The sequence below is a fragment of the Anopheles nili genome, chromosome 2 (assembly GCF_943737925.1).
Source record: "Anopheles nili chromosome 2, idAnoNiliSN_F5_01, whole genome shotgun sequence".
Lineage (NCBI taxonomy): Eukaryota > Metazoa > Arthropoda > Insecta > Diptera > Culicidae > Anopheles > Anopheles nili.
This window is the reverse complement of record NC_071291.1, coordinates 12,905,947-12,926,599: the sequence shown is the minus strand read 5'-3', so window position 1 is coordinate 12,926,599 and position 20,653 is coordinate 12,905,947. Positions and strand designations below refer to the sequence as shown.

Sequence of the window (20,653 nt, the reverse complement as noted above, 5' to 3'; positions counted from 1 at the left end):
AAGAAATTTTTAAAATTGCCAGATTTTTCACGATTAAAAATTGAGCATAACTTCATTTATCACTTCACGATCTGGATTATAATTCGTATACACTACTTTACCCAAAGATTTCAGAAGCGTCCAAAGGCTTAAATGTCTTCATACCTAAGTATTGCATCGATCAAGTAGATGGTGCCATTGCCTAGCAACAGTTACCGTGAACATAATTCAGCTGTTTTGTTTCTATGGTTACCAAACATGTTAGAGGGTGCATGCATGAATCGTTGATTCCTTGTATAAAGCCGTTTGTAGCGTTTCAGATATTCAGAAGTAATTCCGTTAAAAGTGTTTAAACGTTTGTGAAAATGGTTCTGCTGCATGTAAAACGTGGCGACGAAAGCCAATTTCTTTTCGATACGTCAACAGGAATCGGTGTTGAACAACTTGCGTACGATTTGGTGTCAATTTACAATGGGCGGCTAAAAGTGAGTCGAGTATGCTCTGGTAAGTTTTGCATGAAATTACATGTGGGAATTTTATGTGATGTCCAACATTTATCAATTGTAATTTTGTTTCAGAAATTGAAGAATTAGCAAAACATGGCATAATGTTACCTTCCGATATGATTGGGTTGACCGACGAACAGATTGAAGAGTTACATCTGGTTGATGAATGGGAAGATAAGTGCATACCATCCGGCGGATTCCGTGTGAATCACGATCCCGTTGGTCGTCGAAATGGTAGACAACCGCAATCGAAGATGGTTGATGTGTTAACAAAAGCAATCGAGGAGGCAAAGACCATGATTTCAAAAAAGTTAGTAGCGGAAAACAAGTTACTTACCATGCGTAATGTACAAGAAGCGTTGGATTTATTACGAGGAGCCGTTACTATCGTGTACCCAATGCAGCTTCCGCCTCATGATCCTATTCGAATGGAGTTTAGCAACACGGAAGATCTAACGGGCACGCAAGTATGTACTGCACGGTTCACCTTTTACCACATTTGAGACTTTGTTTCCCTGATTGCTGTGGCTATTTTAATACGACTTTACTTCAGGCATCACTAGAGGTGATTGAGCCGTCAAAAGTACAGCTATGGTTTGCTGGAAAATTGATGCTACCGGATAAGCGGCTTGGAGAAATAGTTGGTCAAAACGAGAAAACAAAAATTATCGTAAAATTGGCAAAATTAAATGAGGGTGCCCCAGGCCGTGAGCCTGTCATCTCAGAAGATGCTAAGAAGCAAATGATGATGCAAGCCTATCGCCGCCAGGAAGAATTAAAGGTAAGATAATGTTACCTTTATCCAAAACTTATCCGAGATATACCATTCTTTGTTTAGAAGACTTTTTAAAAACAAATAATTAAGATATTTTGAAGACCTTTCGGATGTTAAGAACCAATAGTCTTGCTGGTTTATTTCATTCTGTCTTTCAAGCATTGCTCTATATTTCATAAATATATTAGGTTTATTCAAAAATGTACAAAGTTTTTAGATGTGCTAGGTTTCATATCAAAGATTGATCGATAAAGCATTTCAAACTCACGGGCATTTATCGCGTAAGAGTTGTTTGACGTATTTGTTATGATTAAGCTTGTTTTAGCTTTATTTTTTTGTTGATAGATTGATTTATTCGTTATATCTTTTCTTTTACTTTATCTCGAGCTCTGATTCTGAAGCTGTTAAAATATATCGAAATTAGCTTCGTCTTCACTGCAATGCATCTCCGCCTTTTTTTTTTGAGAGTCTATAATAGGCTTTTATTTGAACAGTTTCGTATCGAAATAACATTAACGTGGTAATGATGGTAAAAACTTCCTTAAAGGAGTGTGTGAGTGTGTTGAACAAAAAATAGATTCATTTGCGATGAAAAGTACTATTTGCAACTAGTCTGCACGCCGTATCTAGCTAGAAATAATGATCAACTATTAAGGTGTCACGTACAGTTAAGTGTTTTCGTTTGTATGCTAATCGAAAGTAAAGATTCAAACTTAACAATTTATGTTAACGATACTGCCTACAATCGATGCACGATTTATTGATCCCCGCTGGTGAATGGTGGCGTCCTTTGAACGTAGGTTTTTGTGGATGATTTTTTGAAGCCGCTGAAGCTGATGACCGATCTAATTAGTTGTGATCCGACGTTCATGTTTCCTTCGTGGGGGTTAACGAGCCGCATCTGCCCAGATCACGTAGAACGTTGGTGCTAGCAGCTCGTTTACATTTTATTGATGAACTCTTGCGGATACTCAATTTTCCACGACTCTTTCCTTATGGAGGCAATCGATGTTGTTGGTATGTTTAGTGGTGGGCAGTTTTTTCGTGTAGTAGATAGTGTGAAACAAGGTTGTATAGTTGGTTGATTGGTAGTATGGATCGGGAGATACGGTTGTTCCACGTGGGATCGGGAAGAGTGATGTTACGTTTGTGTGGTTTGAAAGGAAAATAAAATGTATATATTAGAGAGACGAACGCCTTCCTTTGGAGCAAGAACATTAGGGTTTAGTAATGGAAAAAGGAAAAAATTCAATCTATAAATAGTAAGAAATACAAATTGGCTAACTGCTAGGAGTGAAACAGTGAATAGAAGCAAAATTCGTCGGCTCATATATCAAAGCAATTTATATGAAGCAATGCTGTCGAGTTTACGTACATGTTGTTCAACGCAAGGACCTATCTAATGCCTCTGGATGGAAAGTTTCGATTTGGTTTTGGTTTTCGCGGTTGACTCAAAACTATTTATCACAGTTGAAATCATACAGCTACGCACTACACAATCCATACGATACGTCGAAACACATGGGGCGCGAAGAAAACGTGGGATGACCTCCCATTAAGCAGCGATTCGATTGCCATAAAATGTATGTACATGCATGCCCGAACATCCTTGACTGGGCGAGTTATTTCGTTTAAATGCACGCCAATTATTGTTTTTGGCTTTGTACAGTGTTTGTACAATATTTACATTATCTATCGAATGACGCATCAAGTTGCATTACACATGTATTTAACAGCTACTCAAAGGATGCCTCTGAAAAAGATGTCCTATTTGCGGTGTTCTACTTTGCAAGTTTTGTTTGCCCGCCTTCGGGTGCGGTGTCGGAACGAAGATTATTGCGTTTCACAGCACGCGCTTTCGTTTCGTAATCCCTCGTAAGTGCAGCTTCGCTAAGCGACGTAAAGCTATTCTATATGCAAGTATTATTTATCATCAGTAACGATTGAAAGTAGCAAGCTGACTGACAATAAACATGCACGTGGATGTTGGGAAAACAAACAAAAAAGAGAAGCAATAGCTGAAGTATCGGTATTTTGCTATTTTATCTTATTTACTATCTTTCAAACGAATCCGTCGTCCTGTTGGTTTTGCTGATGTATGCGATACCATCACCATTCGATGGACGCCTAGGCTCGGACGCGGTTTACCGAGACTGACGCGAAGGTATGTATACCATCAACAAAAGGAACAGAAAAACTTTAATAACTTAACTCCATATAACGGAGATGGCAGGGAACAAAAAAGTGTAGAAACAAAATAACCATCAACGAGAGTGTAATACGAGTGAGATAAGACACCTGAGTGTACTTGTTACAAAGTGTACATTCAAAACACAAAATGTCGGCAGCTGCTTGGTGAGAAATGTAAATTGAATGGGCCGTGTGTATGTGTGTGGATGTGTATGTGTGTTTTTCAGTAGTCTAGTTCGTCTTCCTCATCGTCACTACGGCATAGAAGTTTGCTATAAAATACAGGGAAAAGAAAGAAGCACTTATGAGCATCATCAACCGACATATTACGAATTCTGTGAGGATTCAAAATAGGATGCTAAATTAAGTTTAGAATAATGTTTAAAAACTCATTTTCTATGAAACGTATGTTTAGAAACCTTGTAATGGGTTGTGTTTGTGAAAAAATGAATGCATCTCTGTACACACTTGTTGATGAAACAATACATGATGTGGTCGTTTGCATGTTGTGTAAAAACTGAATTGCACAATTTATTCGTGCGTTCTATTGTTAAGATGCAAATAGGCTTTGGATTACATCAAAATATATTGTAATTTTGTTTTGCTCTAACTATGCCTCCGGTAATAGTTATCGACTTCGCAAAATGGAAAAATTGTGCAGTGTTAATCTTTATAAAGTAATCTGTAGAAAGGTCGTAAATGTTTAGTTGCTTACAGGGTGGCTTACAATCGATAGGCGATAGATGGGCAAAGAATCGTATAGGAAATGTGAAAATCAGTGAAATAGAGGTACGTGAAAATCATTCAACTTATACTTAATTGATTAACACACAATCGTGCTTTCGCACACATACATCGAGGGAGCTATGGCGGGAATTAAAGAAATTTGTTTTAGAGCGTGATCGTGATGCTGTTATCGGCACTCGGAGCAATCACACAGATTGCAGTGCAAGGAATTCGTGACAGAATGGTGGAACGCACAAAATGGTGTGTGAAGTGCATATGTGAGGATGTAGGCAATGTGTTAGGCAGTACACCTAGGTCCTAGTTGTCTAACGCATGGCAGCGAGGTGTATATTATGGATCTAGTAAGAATTGTGGGGTGTTAGTTGGATGGCGGACACTGCATTGTGGTATACTAGATGGATAGCTTCGAGGTTCCACAACAAGGAACCGACTTACTTCTCTTTCGTGGGATACTTCTCCGCATAGACCCGAGGCGACTTGTGGCAGGCTTTATCACAGCAAGGACAATACCAGTAGCTCAGAACACCGATTGATACAGCGAACAGAACGTTCGGAATGATCAGAGACAGTATAAGGTGTTTAAGATTGTCATCCCAGGAGTAGCGAGCTACTACTATTTCTGGATAGGCACGACTGTAGTAGCAAGGAAACGGTTCTCCAACGTGTGAGTAACTGTGGGAAAGAAAGGTAAAGTTGCTTAGTGCAACAATCCATCGTTGTGGACCTTCAGTAGATGCTTCCTTAGTGAGTAGCATTTACCTACCCGTATTGCTTTGCAAATTCGGAACAATTTACTCGTGGTGGATACCCGCAACCCTCGGTGTTGACGAGAAATTTCGTATCCATGACATCCCACTCGATACTATCCAGATCACGAGGGTGTTTGTGCCACTCGTGAAATGCAATTTTGGTGTAATTTACGAGAAGCTGATGACACCGGATGGCTGCGGTTGTGCAACCCTCTCGACATGAGCTCCAGGTACAGTTTCTCATTCCTTCGGCATAGACGTGATCCGTCACGACGCATGTCACCGGCACAGGATCATAATCTGCCACGATCGTTGAGATCGCTGGATCCACCACAAATGGTATAAGAAAAAGAAACGCAAAAACTGACAAGATAGCTGTCGTGCCTGGCATAAATGAGAAAAGTTTGAACAAGTTTAAAAAAATGTTTCCTGAAGGATTAATTACATGTAACGTGGCTTAAAGTTACCTAAGCATAGCGATGTATAGAATTTTGCTTTATCCAGGAATTCCGAGATGAGCTCTTCTCTGGTCGGTGGTCTACCTTCTCGATTTGAATCATTCAGGCTCTGCCTGCTGTGCGTGAGACTTGCTTTGCTGTTGTTTAAGCTTGGCTTACTCATAGTTAAACTCGGAGCACCTGACAGCGTCGATGACGATGATCGTATGTCGTTGATTGATCTCATGACGATCTGTTGTTTTAGTTGTTACTTAATGTCAAGGATTTGTTGTAAATCCAAGCTTGTAAGTCTCCGCTTGATCCAAGTACCCGTGTGTCTTTTGGTTTGATCTTCCGTTCGGTCTGCCTCACCGGTTGACCTATATGCTTGTGATTTTAAATTGTCATTGGCAGCCTAGTTTGTTATTGTTTAAGCATAGATTTCTAATAGTGGACGTCTAGCGTTCCGTAGCGTATGTATGTTGACGGATGAATCTAAACGTCGAAATTGGTTTTTGATTTTCAGCGGCTCAAATTAGAGGGTTTGCTATGATAGTTGTTCGAATCAGCACTTTGCACGATCTTACCATTTACAATTTTTGCAAGGAATCGTGTATAATATTATCGTGCTCAACAATCTTTTTCGAATTATTCGCTCCTTTTTCACGAATTTCAAGCTTGTGCCGCAAATTGTGCCTCGGTCTCTTACTACTGCAATTTTTTTCGCTATGATAATGTATCTATGTTGCTTGTTTGTATTACAATTGCTTCTAAAATATGGTACTATCTGTTCGATGAAGCATTACCTTCTGCTGCAGCTTCTTGCTCTAATATCACGCATTCCTCTGCTCTGGTTAGGAGTGAGGTCGTGGTTCCAATCTCCTATTCGATGATCCAGCTTGTTGTTTGCTTATATGTTCTCTCACACCTTCGGTTTCCTACGCCATGGTTGTTATCTTCAGGACAGCTCTGATGAGACGACGGATTGGCGAATGGCAAATACACTGGTTTTGCTTTACCTATTCCACTGTCTATCCCCAGACGCGTTTCTTTGCTGATGTTCTTCGCTGTCCGGTGTCGGTCTTGTATGAGCCTACGTCCACACGGTATCTCGTTCGTCATCAATTTATGGGGTTTTATCAACAATCAAAAATCAATAACTTGTTCAGCTCATATTTCTTGATGTACTGTCGTTAGCTAGATGGATACCTTTTTCATTGATCTTTTCCGCTTTGTATGTTCTTTACGATTGGAACATATTCTACTGAATTGTAACACAACGCAATGGTGCATCCAAAAATGAACAATTTTCAGTAATTTTCTTCACGTTTAACAAAATACACGTTACTTAACGATACTTTAGGGATTGACGGAGAAGATGTGTTGGAGTGTTAGTGCGTACTTGATTGCTCCATTTTTGTGTAGGAGCTGTCTAGTGCTCGTTAATGCCTTGTGAATGAACCATAAAGCTTTGATCAGCTTTCGTTTAATTTAATTTCAAACTTATATCAGTTCCAACTGCAATTGGTTCTGTTGTTGCATATATATATATATTTGTGTAAATATTTGTTAAAAACAAATAGTGTCAGTGCTTTCAGAGCGCTGTGTACATAGAAGCCAACAAGTCTACGACGTACATGAAACTGTCAATTGTATTCAATTGAACGGATATGAAGTACAAAGCTGCTGCAGCTAATGGTCCTTTAAATCGCTTATCCAAGACGTCGACCGCCTCTTGGGTGCTGATCTGTTCAATGAATGTTATTCAGCTTACCACAATGGCACACGGCTTCGTTCGAATGAGTACGGCATTCAGACAAGCATGGCAGGATACGGAGGATTACACTGAACGAAATTTTACACAAAATAACTGATCGTTCAACGTTGCTTCTGTTTCGGCACACCTTTGCATGTCAGGTATTTCGAATGGCACTCAATGAAATAACACGTAGAAATAACAACAGGCTAGCAGGCATAGGCTCTCAGGCAGGAGGGGAGACGATAGACTGAAGAATACCGATTATCACTCTGGCCGGAAACGGTTTAGTGTAGAGAAAACACTCCCGATTGATGCACTGGACTATCTTCTTGTAGGAGAGGAATGCCTATAAAGATATGACAATAGTTTGAACAAACGAAAATGAAGCATTAGTTTGCTATCGTAAATAATTTGATTTGTAAGGTTTGACCGGCTCGTCGCAACGTATGTTACAGAGAACAGAACTGAGGGAGAAGACGAAGTGAAGGTTGTTAAATGAGTGTTTGCAATCAACTTGCTACGACTCGGAACGCAAAACCATAAATAACGCGAAAAAGGGTAGAACTGTGAAATAATGACATCATCACCACCGGCTAGCGCCACCGGTCGTCGTTTAGCCTGCAGAACGAAAAGGAGCCCTCCGGGGGATAAACGTGGCGTAACGAACGGGAGAGTTTACTGTGTGCTGATAGCACTCTATGCTAATAGAACGGGACGTGCTGTGGTAGAATTTCCATTAAAACCTACATCCTGACTGCAGAATGCACGTTACTTTTGCACAGTACTGTATGTTGCCATTGTGCCAAATTAGCCGTTGACCATTCTAGGTTAGGCGCATGTTTACTCATAGCTTGGATAATTCCACTCGATACCCAAGTTTAGCAGCAATTCTCCCGCTCGTTGGACACAATCATAGGACTCGAACTTCCGTTGACGGAGGTGGAGGAGGTGCTTCTTTCCGTTGGCTGACTGAACCGAATGGGGGCGGCCGTAGGTAAGATCTTCATTATTTATCCACTTTTCTCCGGCACAAATCAAAGATCAAAGGAAGGGATAGAGGTGTTATAACCAACGGAGCTCTGCTAAGATGCCATTAAAACTGTATCTCCGTCGGGTGAGAGGCTTTGCGCTAGCAACATAAAATTGTAACGAACAATACTGATGTGTAACATACAACATAAACAAATCATATAGTTGGGAACTAGAGATTGCAAGATAAGGAGTGAGACACGGAGAGTGAAGAATAGATAGAGAGCGACGAGGGCGAGCGAGCAAGACATAGGTATATAGAGAGAGCAACGGGTGTAAGGATACTATGATGAAGGGTAGCAAGAAAGTAAGAATCGCAACGCCTTACGTGATGGATCTCAGAGAGCCATAACGGAGTCTCCACCTCCACCGCCGTCACCGGAGTTAGCCTTGTCTTGGTTCTTAGCACCCCCGTTGGCCACTACGGGGTTTTTATTAGCACAACCGACGAAGCGCATTTTCGCGTCATCCCCAACGTGGATCGTCCGCTGGCAGAAGATAAGCGTCAGGCAGGAGACCGCAAACAGTATCGTGGGCACGAAAAATCCGAAGATAAACTGACGATAGGTCGTTTCCAAGTTGAACCGCGCGACGACCTGCTGCATCTTGCTCTTGGAGTAGAAGCACGGGAAGCGAGCCCGCGCGTTATGATCCGTGCCGTCCTTGCCAAACTCCTTCAGAAATTCTTTGCACTCGTCCTGTAACGTGTTGACGCAACCCTCGAGGTTGATCATGAGCCGGCTTTCGTTCGAGAGCGTCAGGTCCTGCTCCAGCGGGGCGATCACTTTGATCGGCTTGGAGACAGCGTAGTGCAGATAGCTTAGATAGGTAAAGTTGGTCAAGTCGGTCAGTTCGGTCTTCTCCAGCACCGAGCCGTTGACACAATCGATCGCCTCAATACCGAGCGAGGTATTCTGTATGTTGTAGCACGACGACATGATCACCTTGTCCTCCGCTTCGTTCCACACCTCCTGCTTCGTTTCCATGTCTATCGCGCTTGAACATTGCGAAAGATAAACTTTATCTCCACTTAATAAGATCATGTTCTTGTTTCTGGTCGGTATGTCGACACAACGACGATCGCAATTATATGGAGTTCTTATCTTTCGGCATGTTCCCCGGTTGCACGAGAATAGCCCCGTTATGTCGATGCAAGTGATCTTGCCCCTGCGTCCAGAACATTTGAGCGGAGGGTCCGTGTTTTTGAACACGCACTCGAACGCGTCGGTAATGTTGATGCACATACCAAGGCTGCAGTTGAACGTGCCGGTCAAATTCTTGCACTCGTCCGCGATGCAGCGAGACTTTTTCGCATTCTCCTGATCGATCCCATAACATGTTTTGTTAGCGGAGTTGGTACAATTCGTAAAGAGTAGACTGCTGCCATTCGTGCGCAGATGCACGTAGATTTGGATGCACGCACCCGACGTTTTACTGAGGCACCATTCGCCACAGGAACCCCACTCACAGGCTTCTTGATTAAGGGTTCGAGTTGTCGTGCACATGACCGGAGTCTCATCGATTCCGCTCTTGAATGCGCGGGATGACGGCATGTAGATGGCGACGGTCAGATAGACGATCGCGACCGTGCTCAGCACGAACGTGAGCTGACAGACGCAGATGACACCACAGATTCGGTTGTCCTGTGGCGGAATGATGAGATCCTCCTCCGGGGTTGGCTTTTTCTTGCCCATCGCTGCGGAACACTAGTGGCAAGTCGATTGCCTAGTTGGTTTGATTGGACAAATATAGTGTCTCAAGATACTACTGTTTAGGAGCTCGTGCCCGTCACGCTTGTATGAAGTCTTCGATATCGTTTTTCGTGGCTGAGCGGATGTTCCAAGCACACGAGAAGGAAGAATTTAGGATTATTATTATAGTATTAGAAAATGTTAATGTTAAAATAAAACAATCTCATTTGGTTTTTACTGCATGTTTGCAGTTGAAAATTATCGCATGCTGTTTCTAAGAGGAGCACATCGTAAATATGGTTATATTGTTTGCATGCTGTTTAGTTTTACATCTTGGTTTGTTAAATGCTGCCAGTTTATATCTTTGGCTGGACATTAAACCCTCGCTATCCCTCCGGAATTGAGTGTTGGTATGCCTTACAAAACAGTAATAGTTACCTTTTAACGACAGCGGCCCTCTGTGGTGCTATCTGCTCCCAGACATCGGACCGCCTTGTGTCGCGGTACAAGTAGTTGCTCAGCAGTTTTACACGGAAAAACTCGTCGGTACGGTTGCACTTGCGAACAACCACTGCAGTATTTTGGATCGCAGTCGTACCTACTCGCTCCTGGTGATGATAAGTTGCGATTCGAGTTTCTGTCTCTTTCCCACGTTTACCCTCGCTCTTCCTGCACCGCCGCTTCTGCTCACACTGAAACGTCGAAAGCTTGTGTCACACTTCTCCAAATAGTATAGGGTTTCTAGTGCGCTCTCGCTCCTGCATTTCACGGTGTGTTCCTGATTCGCAGCACAATTCGGGTATCATGCGGGTAAATCCGTTTCAATGTGAGCCACTATTTTCAACTATTTGTCCTGCACATCGCGCTGTTCCCTTGTTTATGCGCAACTTTGTGCTACAGTTGAAGTGTCTATCCTAAAACTTTTCAAGTCTATCGCTCGTGCGTTGGCTCACATCGATTGCTTGTCTGTGCACTGTAAAGGACGAGAAAAATCAATTTCCATTTCACACGCAAAGCTCCCCTTTGCAAGCTCTTAGAAGGCTCTGAAAAACGGCAATGCAGCTATAAAAGACATGCAGTACGAGGCAAGTTGTGCAAAACGTGTCACTTCTTTCACTTTCATCGTCACAGATATTCCACTGAACAGGAAAAAGCTAAACGCGAACCTCTGCTAGCTAATATGTGCCATCAATGTACCCGTTGAAAACTGGTACGATTTTCATCTTTCGCCCACATTGTAGGAACCTTACACGGCACTGGTGCTGCACTTGTCTTTGGAATATGCGAGGAATGAAATTAAATTGTATTCGATTACATTTCAATTCTTTTCTGCGCCCTCCGAACTACACGGCTGTGGCACGATGACGAAATCCAATCACACGCGCTTCGGTCGTCATCTACCCTATGAATGAAATTTCTTCTTATAGAAATGAGAAAAATTTTCTCACTCGAATGTTCTTCCGGCGGTCATCGATAGGTGGATGTGCGCATGTCCATGGTAAAAAAGCTCTCGCTCAAAGTACTCGTTCATTTAGCGATGGTTAACAGGACGACACTTCTGTTTGATTAATACGCTTACCAGTGCTGTCGTTCACTGTGATGGAGGCTCCTGGTCATTCTTGATTCAAGCCACCTGTCAGTTTGAAGGAAATATTCTATAAATAATTAACTTCCTACCTTTTACCTGTAGTTTTTGTAGATTTAAGTCAAGGAAGTATTGTTTTCAATTTTAATACTTAATAGCATTTATTGAACTCAATTTTGGTTGAAGTATAATCCAATGGAGGCGCCCAGTCGTTCCATTCGCTGGTACCTTAAAATTTAAATATAGCGTCAAGCTGACAGTCCAAATTGTGTTAATTTCGAACGAGATTTTTATCAATTATATTTTAAATAAGATATCCAATTCCATTCCCGCCACAACAATTTACAGAACGCATTACATGTTTTTTTTTGCACATAAACCTCGAAAAAGTACTTTCTTGTATGCAATGTTGAGTGCTTCTGTCACATGATTATGGTATAATGTATCGAGTTCCATTGTTTTTTCGTATCCTTGTACTGGCTCTCCTTGTCGCGTTTTCCCCGATAGTCTGTCAATAGGAAGCTCAATCAACAGGAAGCTTTCCGAGAGCAAACGAGCCGAATCGGAGAGTTCAGAGTTCAGGGTGCGCGAGAAGCGCGAGAGCTGGAGCCTGGTATGGAGAAATCGTTTTTCTAGAGCACAAAACTGCCCTGACGAACTGGCAGGGGTCAGTCGCTGTTCAGTGCGTGAGGCCGTGCAATTGTGATAATATCCATAAGCTATGTGTTTAGAGAAATTTTAGTTTTCTTGTTTGTTCGGTTGTATATAGAGCAGCAAGCAATAGTTGGACAGCTGCTAGGATGATCGTCGTATAACCGGACCCTTGGAGGGATAGTCTCCAGGCGAGGGTTCCGAGTGAGGTTGGTTTGTTGGTGACATTGCGTATCGTCGTCACAGTGTGGTGTGGAATCATTCCCCCTGTTTTTGCTCACACAAACGCACAAAGACACAAGTTCGCTTTCATACTTCTAGCCACCCGCGAACCCGACGGTGGATAAGTGATCCTGCGGCTCTCATTCATTCGGTGGCGGAGCGTGTCTTTTGTTTTACGTTTCTTTTCACCTCCAGTGCCATGATGTCGAGTGTGAACATTTCAAACCGAAGTGAACGCAGTAAAAGCAAAACGAGGGAGGTGCAATATCAACGCTGAAATCGTGGCGCTCCTTATCGTTCAGAACATCAGATAAGGATTCTCCTCAGCTGCCTACGGTAACAGCGTATCCCGGGTACTGTCGGTGAAGTTTACGTAAAAACGTGCGGTGCTCCGTGAAGCTATCAGAGATTGTTCTGTGAGTGTGGTGTAGCATTTTTAATTTAAGCAGAGGCATCCCTTTGAAACATTCGCAACGCAAAGGCTACTCACCGGAGCCTATGCCTGTGAATGTCGAGGAAAAAAAGAGCTGGAGAAAAATCAATTTTTGTCTTCCTTTGCGCCGGTTCTCAACCTCGCGGGTGCTCGATTTGCAAAGGAGCTACTGACAAGGACTCGGAAACGGTGAACCGCTTGTGTATGCTCTTTTTTCTTCTCCAGTGCTATTACCTGGCAATTGCGAATCGTGTGTAATCTCGAGCAGCGAACTTCGGAGCAATGTTCGAACGCTTTTGGAGGTTCCGTCGGTCGGAGCAATGCGGGTTGTATCGCTTTCCATGACAAAACGTCATTTTGATGTAATACAAACCTTCTCGCTTTTCTCCCGCCTCTTCGTGTGACCAATGCGACCGGCCTATGAACCAGGCTACCCACTAGCGCAAGCTTATAATAACGTCTTTAAACTTTACAGAGAAACCAATCACGGTGACTGCGGTGTCTCGGCAGTGATCCGCACGATTTGCCTGACACGCAAGCCCGAGGTCACACAACGAGGTCCGAGCCGAACCATTTGTCAAACCGTGAACAGCGTGAACGCGGGTGCCTGCTGCCCTGTTCCCTGTTTTCGAGCTCCATTCTTCGGTAGCTCTACTCTGGATTTTCTCTGTTGTACCCGGAACTAAAGCGGCAGGACTCGAGCAGGTCTTTCATGGCAAGATTTTAAACGCATGCCATGAGCAGAATGGAGCGTGATTAAGCTGACCTCCACGATTTGCGTGTTTGTGACGTAAAGTGACGGCCGTCATCATGTTGATGAGTGACTGTGTGTGTATGCGGGTATGAGTGCGCGTATGTGCCTCTATTTATGTTGCGGTGGCGACTTTTTGGGGCAAACATCACTTCTAAGCACACAATCACTTGAGGGCCTTCTCATTTGTTTCTGGCATGTTTTATTTCAAATAGTCACCATAGGTCTCTTGTATTTGTATTGTGTCAACGTGCGTACTTTATCGAGTTTGCTTCGTTAGTGATATATAAGGCCTGCGATGCATTGGCAGAGACGGGTTTCAAGGACCTAGCGAAAAGTCAGTTGTTGGATAAAACCAAGTAGTCTAGTCGCGAAAGCATCGATGTCGGGTCCATACTGCAGTCTCAAAAGGTTGAAATGTCATCGCCTTCGTGTAGTACTAGTATTTGACCAATTGGAGCATTCCATAGAAGAACGTGCCGCCCAAGGAATAATATTGCAGGACATGAACTAGTGTCGATGGTGGTGGATCGTATGTCCAATGTCGTGACTTCTGTGTGTGGTAAATGTACGGCAACTAGCACGATAGATTTTGTGTCTGCGAGGTGCCCCCCGTGTATATGATTATAACGTAAATGTTATGGACGAACCTGAGCTATCGTACAGTCCGTTGATGTTCCAATCGACGAAGAGGCCGGCAGAGTGCTGAGGATATAGAGTTTGTTAATAATGCAAAGTGTAAACTTGAAACCTGAAAGGATTGATTTTTTCCTCTTGCCGCCAACAGTCGTCCTACCACTCTGCCCTCGGTGGAATAAGATTCTTGCTAGGTCGAACGTAGAATGAGAAATTGAACATCTTGGCATGTAGAACCACGTGCGTGCGTTTGTTTGTCTCTCTTTCTTTGTGTATGTATGTGAATATATGATTCTATCGTGTTCGACCGAGTTTAGGTGTGCAGCAGTTTTAATCAATAAACGTAAAAAAAGCAACCCCAAATATGATACAGTTCGATATCCAACGGCTCCAATGAGCCGCCTGGTGCGAGCAGAAGGATGAGAAAAAAAGATAAATAAAATTATTTATAATTCAAAATCACAGTGAAACACATGCAATAGTTATGTAAAGCCGGCCGAGTGAGTGAGCATACAACACCGGTGCCAGCCTGCGGTGGTGAACCGAGCGAGACAGTGAGAACGTGTCAGGATCGTGAGAAGGACCGCTAGCAAACGTGTGAGGCAGTGGAATGCGCTGCTCGGAGCACGGACCATGCTAAGAACAAAGGCATACGCCCCATGCATCTCTCGAGTTCGATTTGTGTCCCTGGGCGAATCCTGCGACCGACGCGATTTGCTGCTGCGAAGAAAGAGTCGAGCCCGGTGCGCTGAACCACAGGCCGAGGGTTAAGTGACAACGGCACGGTAGCAGCTGCTGCGAATAAAGAACCCGCTAGTCGGTGCCTAATGACGTGCTGGTATACTAGCGTGCACTAACACCGCACTGTACCGTGGTGCCGTTGGTGTGTGCGCGCGCGTGTGGATAAATACGCGGTGTACTACGGTTGGATGTGGTGCCAATCGTCCTGCGACGACGACGACGACGGCGACGGATGTCTGAAGGCGCGCGGCAGTAGCGTTACTGCAAAAAGAGCAGCTACAAAAATCAACAACAATCGAATCGTCGCCGAGGCCACCGCCAGCCGTCCTCGGAGGACTATAAACGGCAGGCGCTAGGCACTCGTGCTCGGAACGAACGCCGCCATTCCGGCTGGGTCGCCATTTGCCAACCGTCGCTTGAAACAGGGCAAAACGGAAAAATTCGCACAGGGAAATCTATTTTGTTTGCATCCGTTTCCTTACGTGCTGTGTGTTTGTGTGTGTTTGTTTTTTTTTATTTGTGGCTATATTTTTCTTTTCAACGTTGAGTATTTCATCGGGAACGTTGCGAAGCGGCTTCGATTTTATTGTTTTTTTTTGCATGCACATCACGGTACAAGGGCTTTCTAGCTCATGCTACGAACCGCCCAAAACGCACATGCCATCTGACGCGACATCCTGGAATAATAACTCTCTACGGTCAGGTGGGTGCCATAAACACGCCACCAAACGACAGAGACCGGAGAAATGATTGCGTGAGCAACGGTATGCGCATTCGTGTCCGTCAGGATCCAGTTTGTTCCGGTGAGAAGAAAAATATAGCAAGTACCAAGACGGTTACGGCCCGGGAACTGATCCGATCCTCGGCACTGGGATGGCTTGAATAATGGGTCCTCCGTGAACGCCACGATCGTCGTAGCAGTAGCGTCACTATAGAGCTGTCTCGACGATACGGCTGATAATAGTGCTAGGAAAAGGGAGGATTTTGCAACAAGTGTCATTTTACCTCTCGTACATCATCGTATTGCATCCTACCGTCCATACCGGGGTATGAGAAGTACGACATTTGTACGATAGCGAAGTATCGAGTGTTTTAAGCCACTTTCTTTGATCAAAGAGTGAAACAAGGAGAGAGCGAGGTGGTGATCATACAAATTATCAGTATCGTTTCGTGGCGTTTGCGTACCGCAAAAAAGTGACCCACACGATCCGATACATTCACAAACCCACCCACACAAACGTAGCTGGTCCCGCAGGCAGTAGATATGGATGAAGAAGTCGATCCTCGCACACCGCGCGAAAAGGCACTGTTCTATACCACGGCTTTCTTTATCCTGCTTGGCACCTTCAGCCTGTTCGCTTTCCTGTTCCTGGTACCGTTCGTGATCGAACCAGCTTTCCAGACTATTTTCATGCAGTTCGATGAGTCACCGGCCCTGTGCGTGACCGCCTACAATGAGCACCTGTACGGGGCGAAGAACTGCTCCTGGGCGTCGTGTCGCGAAGGCTGCACCAAGGACATCTACGAGTGCCAGCAGATACGCGTCAATTACAAGACGGCCGCCCAGCTAGCGGCCGCCGCAGCGAAAGAGGCCGCCGGTGGTGACGCACCCGATCCGGCCCCATCGGACATAGTGCCCTCGGCCCAGTCAGGCCGGCCGACGATGTCCTCTTCGACAAAAACCACTGGTGATAGTAGCATTAGTAAGGACGATAGTAGAGATAATAATATAGCTAGTAGTACCAATAGCATAGCCAGCTCGACGGGTAAACAACCGATCAGCACGAGCGACGGTGCGAGCGGGGCGTCCCGACCGACCGGTGTTGTCGGTGGTGGTGGTGGAGGCAATAGTCGATACGGAAGTCCTTTGAATCGTTTCGAGCGCGCGATTCGAGCCGATTACGATTATGGTGACCTGCTGGTAGGGAACAGCAATGGCGGATTCGGCGATCACAAGAACGGCTTCATCAGCTCGATCATCGACGACGAGAACGCCTTCATCGAGTACCCGGAGGAGATGACTGGGCTGATGGGTAACAACTCCGAGTGGTATTTCACGGGCGCCCGTCTTTATCCGAATGTCAAGGGTTGTGGCTACCCGCCAATGTTGAACTGCACCATCTGGACCAAGAAGTACTGGAAGATCGGCACGAACTTCACCTGCTACTACTCGCGTGTCGATCCGGAGCTCGTGATCAGCGATCTGGATATGTGGCAGAACACGCTCAACCTGGTGTATGCGATGGCGATCCCGATACCGTCATTCATCATCTCAGTGATCTACCTGGCATTCGCGTACTTTGTCATCTTCAACGAAGATGAGGAAGCCGCCCTGTTGGATAAGAACGGTGAGGAAGAGGGCGCCGAAGATGAGCTGCAGGAGACGGACGAGGGCAACGACAACAAGATCAACAACGAGAACGAAGTCGAAGTCACCGCGAATCACATCAACGAGAAGCAACAACTGCAGCAGCATGAGACGACGGATGATGACAACGGGCAATCAACGACGACTACGCCGATCCAACCGTTGCCGAATGGCACTGCCAACTCCATCAACAACACACATACCAACACTACCGCGACTACCAACACGAACGGTTCGTCCAAGCCGATCACGCCGAACTCCACTTCTGATCTAAACTCCTTCGGTCACCAGCTGAAAGTGAAAATGGCGGATGAAATGTCTCGCGAAAGCATCGACGGCGGTCTACTATCGAATTCGGCATCATTTCAAGGGTTAGTAATTCGATTGTGTCAGCTAAGTCAGCGGATTGTCGCTTTGGTTCTGCAATGTTCTGCTTTGGTTCGTTGATTCCTCTGTCCCGCAGCCGAGTCATGTGTTATCCTGCGGTTAAGTTTTGCCTTTTTCCTTCAACCATCTTTATGTCGCTGCTAAAGCCGACCTGTCTTGGTCGTTTGCCATAGCGCTTGTTGTTGATAAAAATATGCGAATGGGGTCTCCTTCGCGAGAACATTTTCCAAAGCTGTCGGTTTCTATTTAGAATGTTTCAATATTGCTAAGGCCACCTCAACCCGTCCTTTTGCCTGAGTGGAACTGAGTGTCGGTGTCTCTGTTGCCGTAGTGCCAACAGCCAGCTGTTTTATGGTGCATAATTGCGATATGCCATTTGACGTGACTACCGAGAGCCTCAACCCACACCCTATTTCTACCGCACACGCCAGGCGTCAACGAGTTCAGCCAGGCCAGGCAAGTGGTGCAGAATGTGTCATCGATCAAAGCAATGGCCCTTAGGGGGCGCTGGTAAACGACGGGGCTACGGGCGGCCAAATTAGCGGTCGCCAACGGGTTAGCCCAGCGATTATCGATTGCATACAACTGGTGCCGTTCTGGTGGCGCCGGGCAAGAATTAACCCTCTAGGTCACCCTAGTGGCCGCGTCGGGTGGGATTTCCTTGTTCCGTGCTAGCGATTTTGCTATGGGTTAATAAGGCTGCCGTTCGAATATCCTACTTTTTCATCGCATTTGTCGTCGGGCCAAGCAAACGTGGAATAAGGATGCAATTTGGGAATATTCATTTAAAATTTCGCGCCAGAATGCATACATATGTCGTGGGCATTTTTGTCGTCACCATTTTACGTGAAACTGAGCGACATCGTAACGCTGATTATTTCTAGACTGACGATACCGGCCAAGAATGTGGAATTGAATTGGACGAAAGCCAAGTATATCGGCGTACAATGTGCTCCGTGTACTGCAACTGTACAGCTTGGTGCATGAAATCTGCATGATGTGGCTGAGTGTATCATACTCGTAATAGATTCCAAAAATTTCAAGCATTCAATTGAATGTAATCTAGAAAATCACTCATTCAATTTATTTGTTTTCTTGTTGAAGTTGATGAGCATCAACTCTACAGCTAATCGCGTAGCGTAACAAGAATGCATACATATTCCCGTTTATTATTAGCGTTTATGCATCCACGAGACAATTATACAATCAATCAGATGCGCATCTCGTTTTGCTTGGATGATATTGGCGTATTTTTTTTCGGAATGGTATAAAGGATTTGAATTAATTATTAATTTTATCGTTTCAGAAACTTGAGCAAAACGATGACGACCAGTATCTCAACTCCACCTGGTCCGATAGCCGCAGTCTGAAACGTCAAGTGCATGGTCTGGAGGACGTTAAGTTTAAATTTACTAAGTAAGAACTTGCTTGTCTTATGATTGTTGAAAAGCGTGGAGAAAAGTGAAGAACATCTTGTATGGCACGAAGAATATATTGACGAACAAATGCCAGGCTGCTAGCGAATTATTCAACTAACTAGAATTATATCATTAATGCATCTAGCTACTGACCATAACTGCAGCATGCTGAATGCCGAAAGCAAAAAACATAAAAAAATTCAGAAGCAGAAACCAAAAAAAAACAAGACAACAGCACAAACTGCACAAAAGTCATTGTTACATTCCGCCAGCTTATTTAACTAATACTTATAATATTTGACATGCTTAACAATGCAGCAATGCATCCTAATGCGTACTAATTTAACGGAGGGTGAATTAGTTTTAGTTTTAAAATTAAAGCGCTTACACGAAGAAATGATAATTGCATGAGTAATGTAATTTCAAAACATTAGTCGTGTGCAAACATATGAGTATTATTCATTCAGAAAATTTTACGAAGTTGGCTTTTTAAATTTTACAGTAAACACTACGTAGAGCCAGCACACGATATATAAATATGGCAAGGAAAAGAACGCCAAAGAACGTGTTAGTTAGCAGCCGAAATTGTGCTTTTTACTTATTTCATATCATCTTGCAAAGCGCCAAACGAAGAAGAGTTTAGGATGGATCTCTTACATTGAACTGCAGTTAATTTATTCTTTGTTTGATATGATCGCTTAGCATACTCGTGAAACCTATTGAGGTAAATTGAGTTGTTTTCACATTCGTCTCTTATTAGAGTGACATGGAGCATTTCGGGTTAGAGCAAGATTTTTATTGCAATCCAGTGGTTGATAAGTAGCATGATGGTAAAACAAGCAAACAAGCATGAACTGTTGATAGTTTTTTATCGAATTAGATTCTAGGACGACAAGCAAGAGCAGTGCAGACTACACACAGAGGCAGCATAGAGACTAGGGAAAATGTTTAGTCCGCAAAATGTTATGGGAAACGCATGTCTAGCATAGCAGCCACCCAAAACAAAATATAAAATGCAAAGCGAAATAAACGAACGACACTATCCAAACTAATATAGCTAAAAAGGTTTTATATAGAAGGTGATGGAACTTAGCAAAAATACATCTTAATTATTTCGTAGACTAGGAAAAGAGAACTTTAAAATTTAAAAAAAAATTGTTACCTTTCAAAGACGTTTCGCCTGTCCTTATTTTTTCATACAAAATTCAATCTGATGCATAGATGACGTTTATTTACTTTGCATGATTCTATCCTATGAACATGATTTTTTTTATTTACTATTACATTAGTATTATATGAACATGCAAATAAACGTTTTGAGTGTTTTGTTTGGACTTAAACTTTTAATTTTGTTCATTCTTTATTTTCTTATCAATTCAATTATTTATTCTCATCATTTTCTTTAGGCGATACCTTCGGGCCTTGTTCCTAGTCGATAGTGTTTTGACCCTTTGTATGTTGGCTAATGGTTGATTCAAATACTCTTTTATATGCTGATGGCCTGTTCATGTGATTTTAACTTTACCAAAGAAATGTACCGCATCCGTAATATATTGTGTTTTTTAACAAACTGTGGCGTCCAACTATGTAAACATGTTT

General features: G+C 43.6%; 3 protein-coding genes across 4 annotated transcripts; 1 reads left to right on the top strand and 2 right to left on the bottom strand.

Annotated features, from left to right (window-relative positions):
- Positions 1-344: 344 nt before the first annotated feature.
- LOC128721036 (cilia- and flagella-associated protein 298-like) lies at positions 345-19,056 on the top strand. Of its 2 annotated transcripts, XM_053814746.1 has the most exons (4): positions 345-483; positions 558-952; positions 1,039-1,266; positions 18,943-19,056. In XM_053814746.1, the coding sequence occupies exons 1-4, from the start codon at positions 345-347 to the stop codon at positions 19,054-19,056; spliced, it is 876 nt and encodes a 291-aa protein (XP_053670721.1). The 2 variants fall into 2 exon arrangements, with proteins under 2 accessions (XP_053670721.1, XP_053670720.1); XM_053814745.1 differs by lacking the exons at positions 345-483; positions 558-952; positions 1,039-1,266 and adding an exon at positions 16,146-17,620 and having other exon boundaries at positions 18,943-19,030.
- On the bottom strand, positions 3,585-5,630 carry LOC128721038 (protein tipE). Its single transcript, XM_053814748.1, has 4 exons — positions 5,414-5,630; positions 4,961-5,330; positions 4,633-4,869; positions 3,585-3,722 (listed from the first exon to the last, which is right to left on the bottom strand). Exons 1-4 carry the CDS (start codon positions 5,628-5,630, stop codon positions 3,674-3,676), a joined length of 873 nt encoding a protein of 290 aa, XP_053670723.1. The 3' UTR covers positions 3,585-3,673.
- On the bottom strand, positions 8,510-9,865 carry LOC128721037 (uncharacterized). The gene has a single exon (XM_053814747.1). The coding sequence runs from the start codon at positions 9,863-9,865 to the stop codon at positions 8,510-8,512; it is 1,356 nt and encodes a 451-aa protein (XP_053670722.1).
- Positions 19,057-20,653: the final 1,597 nt, after the last annotated feature.

Coding starts and splice junctions, on each gene's coding strand:
- LOC128721038 (XM_053814748.1), bottom strand. CDS start 5,630: ATGAGATCAATCAACGACATACGATCATCGTCATCGACGCTGTCAGGT. Junction 5,331..5,413: donor CTATACATCGCTATGCTTAG/GTAACTTTAAGC, acceptor CATTTATGCCAG/GCACGACAGCTATCTTGTCA. Junction 4,870..4,960: donor GAATTTGCAAAGCAATACGG/GTAGGTAAATGC, acceptor TCTTTCCCACAG/TTACTCACACGTTGGAGAAC.
- LOC128721037 (XM_053814747.1), bottom strand. CDS start 9,865: ATGGGCAAGAAAAAGCCAACCCCGGAGGAGGATCTCATCATTCCGCCA.
- LOC128721036 (XM_053814745.1), top strand. CDS start 16,146: ATGGATGAAGAAGTCGATCCTCGCACACCGCGCGAAAAGGCACTGTTC. Junction 17,621..18,942: donor AATTCGGCATCATTTCAAGG/GTTAGTAATTCG, acceptor TTATCGTTTCAG/AAACTTGAGCAAAACGATGA.